Source organism: Chrysochloris asiatica, unplaced genomic scaffold (assembly GCF_000296735.1).
Source record: "Chrysochloris asiatica unplaced genomic scaffold, ChrAsi1.0 scaffold00017, whole genome shotgun sequence".
NCBI classification, from domain to species: Eukaryota; Metazoa; Chordata; class Mammalia; order Afrosoricida; family Chrysochloridae; genus Chrysochloris; species Chrysochloris asiatica.
The window spans coordinates 18,176,103-18,183,219 of NW_006408535.1; the positions used below are offsets into that span (position 1 = coordinate 18,176,103).

The following is a 7,117-nucleotide window of genomic DNA, read 5'->3' on the forward strand; positions in this document are numbered from 1 at the left end:
ACCTCCTCATTTCTTCCATTTGCTTTAGCATCTCTATGCTGAAGAGCAAGTTTCAGTGTCTCTTCTGACATCTATTTTGACCTTTTCCTTCTTCCTTGTCTTCTCAATGACTTTTTTCTGTCTTCCGGTCTTCAGTCTTTAGTGTTTAATGCATCAAATCTTTTCTTCAGATGATCTCTAAATTCAGGTGGGATACATTCAAGGTCATATTTTGGCTCTTATGGTCTTGTTTTTATTTTCTTCAGCTTCAGTCTGAATTTGCATATGACCAATTGATGGTCTGTTCCACAATCTGTCCCTGGCCTTGTCTACCGCGGGTCACCCTGCTTGTATTTAAATTACCTGTGGTGTAGCTTCCAGAATCACAGCAACTCACAAGCTGCCATAGTGCGACAAACTGACAGACAAGTGGTGGTTAAGGACATTGGTGGGATGAAAACTAAAAGATTATACAGATCCTTTATATACCTCAGCTGTTCTCATTCATTATCTAAGTGGATATAATAACCACTGTATCAAAACTGAACACCTATTCCGTTAAAGTTACTTCATTTTCTCAGCCTAAGTTTGTGATGTGCTTTGACACATTTTTAAATGTAAATAGTATATATAAAAGGAAATGCACAGTTGAATTTTACCTAATGGAGTAAATTATTATTCTAGATTTCCCTTTTCCTAAAGATTTGGGATAATGGAAATTATGTTTATCATAGGAGTTTTCTTTGGTGTTGTACAGTAAAAATATCAACATCAACTTGGAGCAGAGATAGAAACAAACTAAAAAGGTATACTCTACCTGTTTTATGAACTGTGAAGCATTAAAAAGCTCACTGCAGCCATATAGAATGTGTTTCCCTTGCTTCCCCTATAAAAATCAAAGACAAGTGCAATGTTTACGTTACATATTTCTTAAAATTCCTATGTCAAACCTACACTCATTCAGCCTGTGTGCCTAACCATGTGTCTGCCCATGTTGTTGTTAGGTGCCATGGAGTTGATACAGACTCATAGAGATCCTAGGCATAGCAAAACAAAACACTGCCTGATCCTGGGCCAATCTCACTATTGTTGCCACGCTCGAGTCCATCGATGATGCTAAAATCCATCTTGCTGGGGGTCGTCCTCATTTTCTCTGACCCTCTGCCTTCCCAAACATGATATCCTTCTCCAGCAAGTGGTCCCTCCTGATAATATGTCTGAAGTATGAGAGAGGAAGTTTGGCCATCTTGGCCTCCAAGGAATACTGTGGCTGCACTTCTTCCAACAAGGATCTGTTGGTTCTTTTAGCAGCCCATGGCACTTTCAGTATTCTCCAACACCATAACTCAAATGCCCATAGATAACTGTTATTGCAGGACTGTACATATAACCATATTTACCTCTGTTGCTTTTAACCCTTGCACTTCTCCACATGTCTTACCCACCTACCCCTGTCCCAAATATTTTCAGTATCAATATACCCAAGAAGGAAAACTAGACAAGATAGGATATTTTTGTTGTCAGAGGAGGTGGGCAGTAACTAGATTTCAGTGTATACATGTCTATCCTAAAATTACATGTAGCCAAAAGGAGCTCTGGGTAGCGCAGTGGTTACGAATCGGACTGTGAACCTTAAGGTCAGCAGTTGGAAACTACCAGCTGTTCTGTGGGAGAAAGATGAGGCTTTCTGCTCCAGTAAAGATTTACAGCCTCGGAAACCCTGTACAGGGTTGCTATGGGTTGGAATCGACTTGACAGCACTTAACAACAACAACAGGAGTACAGTGGTGACAGGGCATAGTATTTTTTTTCTCTTTCCTTCAAAATACTGGTGGTGGCTGTGTGCCGTGGAGTCAGTTCCGACTCATAGTAACCCTGTACAGGGTTTTCGAGGCTGTAAATCTTTACGGGAGCTATACCTTTAGTATAGCCTTCTGTACGTATACCATCTTCAGTCTCAGTAAGTTCTTTAAAGTACCTGTCTCTCTGCAGAGTATTTTAGGCATAAATTCATTGTTTTGTCTAAGATCATCATTAATTTCAGTGATGTTATCAGAAACTGTTAACATCACTGAAATACAGAAACAGTAATTATAATTGATTAAAATTTGAATGACTATTTAACAGTAGCTAACTCTGTTGCCCCAACATTTTTGCTCCTCAAGCTAAGCTGCTTCCTTCACTGTCAGTTTTTCTGTGACTCCTGTCTGCTTTGAGTATTTAATTTGCAATCTCTGATGCTCCCATTTTCTCGGAAAAAATAAAAAAAAGACATTCTAAGTTTGTTAGAAATATGTTGTTAAGTCGCTATGATGGGAGTAAAGTACAAATTATTCAGTTAAATGATTTCTAAAAATCATTTTACCACAGAGACTTTTTTGGAAGAGGTGCTGATCTGAAGTTTCTAAGTATTTAAAGTAAAAGCTACATAACTGCAAGGCACATTCCAATAATGAGATACATCATTTTCCATATCAAGTTTAGGCCACAATGAATGTGGAAAAACAATTAACACATGGACATGATCCTAGAGGCAGGATTTAAAAATCTGCCTCTTAGAAAAGAGGCTGGTTATGTATACAGATCAGGATAGCCACCAAAGCATTCGAAAGATGAAGAACAACTGGGATACCATCACACAAGACAAAAAAAACCCCCAGAATATACCTTTATGTAATCAACAAGATTTTGATATTCAATGTAGTTGCCTCCTCCCACTACAAAAACAATTGCCTAAAAATGCAGACATGGGAGAAAAAAAAAGTCAGTTAAATAGTTAAAACAATCATTTAACTTTCAAGCAACATGGTCTATAAGTCATGGAGCCTGCTACACATTTAAGGTAGTAAGTAAGATTCCTGGCATAACTTCATTAAGAAATGTTTTAAAAGAAGTCTATACATTTCTAATGTCTATTAAGTTGTAAAGAATAATTACATTCTTTAACAGCAACTCTGAAAAGATTCCTCCAAAGGCCATTTCTTAAGTTGAGGTTATTTTGTGGGCAGGAAAAATAGAACACCCAGCATTGACAGAATTTTCAACATGCTATTTTCTGTATTAATTTTTACTGACAATTTCTGTTTGCATTTCAAATGAAAACAAATATTTGGAATCCAGTTTTACAAATAAACTTCATTATATGGCTATACCACATTTGTTTACACGTTGTCATACAATGAATATTTGAGTTGTTTCTAACTTTCAGCTATTATGATTACTACTGCTATAAAAATTCAGAGACACCAGTTGGTATAGACATATATGTCTTCCTACTCTTAGGTGTAGAACTGCTGGGTCACACATTAACTATTTACTCATTTGAGGAACTGCCTATTTTCCTAATTAGATGCATTACTTTACAGTACCATCAACATCGAATTAGGACTCTGATTCCTACACATCCTTGCCAACACATTGTCTTACTGTGTATGAAGTCGTGTGTCATTATGATATGCATATCCCTGATAACAAATGATGGTGTGTCTTTTTTCATGTGCTTATTGGCCATCTATATACCTTCTTTAGAGAAATGTCTAATCAAATATTTTGCCCACTTTTAAATTGTGTTTTAAGAGTTTTTTATATATCCAAAATTCCCATCTTTTATGTGGGTTGTGCTAACTCTTGTGTGATAGCATCTATTGATGAACTCCCATCTTACCTATTTTTTTTTTTTATTTTGTTACTCATATTTTTGACATCTGATCTAAGAAACTACTGTCAAATCCAAGGTCCTAAAGATTTATGCCCAAGTTTTCTTTTAAGGGAATTACAGTTTCGGTTTAGCTCTTACATTTAGGTCGTTGATACTCATGAAGTTAATTTTTATATGAAAGGGCTTCGAAAAGTTCGTGGAAACATTCCATTGTCTTTCAATTCCATTTTTCCAAGAACTGTTTGAAGCCCCCTCATATACAGTATAGGATAGGTGTCCAACTTCATTTTTGCATTATTTCATAATCATATGCAATTTTGTAAATTAAGAAAATACAGTGCTAAAAGAAAAAGTTTTTAAAAAAGCATATTGGATGCATATATTTGGACTTACCACCAACTTTATAAAACACTATATAAGAAAATTATGTTTAGGCAAAAACAGGCTGCTTGGTCACCTTTCATTTAGGACAGAATTTTCATATGGTGCTTACCTCTTGGAATGGATTTTTGTTCCTTGGTACTGAGCTGTAACAAGAAAATTTCACCCATGGCTTTTCTTATGGATAAAACATGTACACACACACATCAGTTTGGTATTTATAACTCCTCATCCATCACATCACCATCTTTTGTTTTACTGAGCAAGATAGTGAACTGAATGCAGAGGAATAAGTTGTAAGAGTTAGATGTCTTAGTGTCTAAAGGGTAGGGAGTGCTAATCCACTGACTTTAAAATGAAGTCCTACGAAAGAAGATTTAGAGAGGGCAAAGGAAAGATTGAACAGCAATTTCCATTAGAAGTACAACTCTGGGAATAGGTTAGTTGATAAAAAGAATAAACATATGGATGGGAAAGATAACTTAGCAAGGAAGAGGGCTCTGCATTTTGCTGTAACTTATCATTACATTTTAAGTGCCATTAAGTCAGTTTCAACTCATAGGGACCCTCATAGGGTTTCCAAGTCTTTAAATCTTTGCAGGAACAGAAAGCCACATTTTCTTCTACAGAGTGGCTGGTGGGCTTGACCCACTGACCTTGTGATACACAGTCCATTACTTATCATGTGGAGTCACTTCACTTCCGACATATTAAAAGTACATGTTATATATAATACACATAAAATAACTACAGTTTGAAACTACCAGCCGCTCCTCGAGTGAAAGATAAGGCTTTCTGTTCCCATGAAGATTTACAGCCTCAGAAACCCTATGCAGGGTCTCTGTGAGTCAGAACCGACTCCACAGCACCACACCACCACCAGTGCTTTAAGTTCCTTTAAATGTAGGCATGGTATAATGAAAGGTGAGATTTAAACAGCACAGTATTACTAGTTAGTAATAACAGCTCAAGAGAAGGCTGAGTCTAAAATGTAAGCTCCAAGCACATCTGTTTGTTTTCAAAGAATGTTATCAAACATTCTTCATTATCAAGCATAAACTACATTTAGGATTAAAGGAATTACTAAGAATCAAGATATATTTACTTATATTTATCATATGTTAACACAAGGAAGGGAAAATGTAAGCTGGAGAATATCAGTATAGGAAACGATAAGAGCTGTAATGCACCAAAAGGACCAAAGCAGAGAGGCAAGGAAGAGGAAAACATTCAACTAACTGTGAAAGCTTTTTTGATATACTCTTTTTACCTAATAGCTTTATTGAGATACAACTCTGATACTATAAAATTCACTGCTTCAACAGTTGTACTAACCATCAACACTCATTTTATCTCCCCCAAAAGAAATTCTATACACATTAGCTGTCACTCCCTATTCCTCTCTTCTAAATTTGGCAGTTTGTTGCCAACTGTAGCGGCTATAAATAGCAGTTTCTTTTCCAACTTTGGTAGCATTTTTAAATAAATTCAGAAAAGATAATAATTGTTTTATTACTAAAGTAACCTAATAATTAACTGTCGTGATTAAGATATTTTGTCCTGACTACATATAAAGATATGAAAGCTTGGGACTGCGCAAGACAAAGTTCTGAAGATTCCAAACATTAGGCACAGGCAGGACACAAGCTACATCCAAGAAGTTGTTTTTCTAATTTTGCCTCATCTTTTGACTATTTTACCTTCTGGACTATTTTCATACTATTGTGTGCCATCGAGTCAGTTGACCCATATCAACCCTATACAGGGTTTCTGTGAATGGCTGGTGGGTTTGAACCAACTACCTGCGGTTAGCAGTCCAGTGTTTATCCTCCAGCATCACACCAGGACTCATATTTTTTTCATATTACAATTAATTAAATTTTGGGAATCATTTATCTAAAACAAAGTTAACAAAGAGTATCTTATCATAACATTCTTGCCACTAATAACTGAAGTTATTTACAGAATGTTTAATTGCTATAAACTCTTATTTACAGCAATAGTTCCCAGGTTCTTAGATTTTATTGATTAGTTAAAATAAATCTCGTCTAACTGAATGCTCTCCTCTTTTCATCTGGTCAATGAGAAAACTCATATCACATTATGCAAATTCCCCTCTCTCACTCTTAGTTTGTAATAAGACATTTCTTCCATCTATAGGCAATAATATTTGTACTATAAATATAATAAATCTAAACATATTTTTACACGTGTGTATACTTTGAAGGACAAATATCAAAATGATAATGATTATCTCTGGGTTAGAGAGATGGTAACATACTATTTTTAAATAGTTTTCTGCATAATTTTAATGGTGTCCTGGTGTGGGACTGCAGAGGTTGATTTGAACAGCAAGGTTAGTGGTTCAAATCTACCAGCCACTCCTTGGAAACCCCTAAACAGGGACGCTATGAGTTGGAATTGACTCAACAGTACTTACAATATATAATTTTAATTTTAACTGTTAATATTTCCATTTCCAGGGGTGAGGAAGTAACTGAGTAAATTATATTACACAAGGCAAAAGCAGCTTACCTGTCATTGCCGCGTAGCATTTTAGGATCAAAATATCTATAGTCATCGGTTTCCTAAAACAAAAAAAAAAACTATCATCACTATGGAGTTTCCTAAATTAAATCTAAAGAGTTACAATTTAGCTGAGAGAAGACTTATTTTAATTAATTTATCAATTTTGTAGAATATATAACCACACTTTATGTGCTAAGCATTATTCTAAGTGATTTATATGGAGTAATTCATCGAATTCCCAAAATAGTCCTATGATATAGTTCCTTTTATGATCCCATTTTTCAGATTGGAAATTTGGGGTGCAGTAGGGTTATATGTAACTTCATTAAAGTCACATAACTAGTTAGTTAGGGAACTATAGGACATGAAAATCAGGCAGTAAACTTCTAACAGCAAGCTCTTAACCACACCTGTTTCATAAGCAATATGTATTTTTTGTTTTTAGAATTTTATCTTTAATATTCTCAGTGGGCTGCTGCTGGTGTTCTGTGCAGTCAAATCAGTTCTGAGTCATGACATCCCTGTATAGGGTTTCCGAGGAGAGGCTGTTGAGTTTGAACTGCTGACCTT

At 35.6% G+C, this 7,117-nt stretch overlaps 1 protein-coding gene across 1 annotated transcript in view; it reads right to left on the bottom strand.

Moving 5' to 3' along the window:
- SCFD1 (sec1 family domain containing 1) overlaps positions 1-7,117 on the bottom strand; it is a 150,934-nt gene that overhangs the window by 4,492 nt on the left and 139,325 nt on the right. The window contains exons 18-21 of the mRNA XM_006835505.1: positions 6,554-6,606; positions 4,131-4,164; positions 2,647-2,712; positions 797-865 (exon numbers count right to left, since the gene is read on the bottom strand). Coding sequence (XP_006835568.1) covers positions 797-865; positions 2,647-2,712; positions 4,131-4,164; positions 6,554-6,606 — 222 coding nt within the window. The remainder of the gene's footprint in view (positions 1-796; positions 866-2,646; positions 2,713-4,130; positions 4,165-6,553; positions 6,607-7,117) is intronic.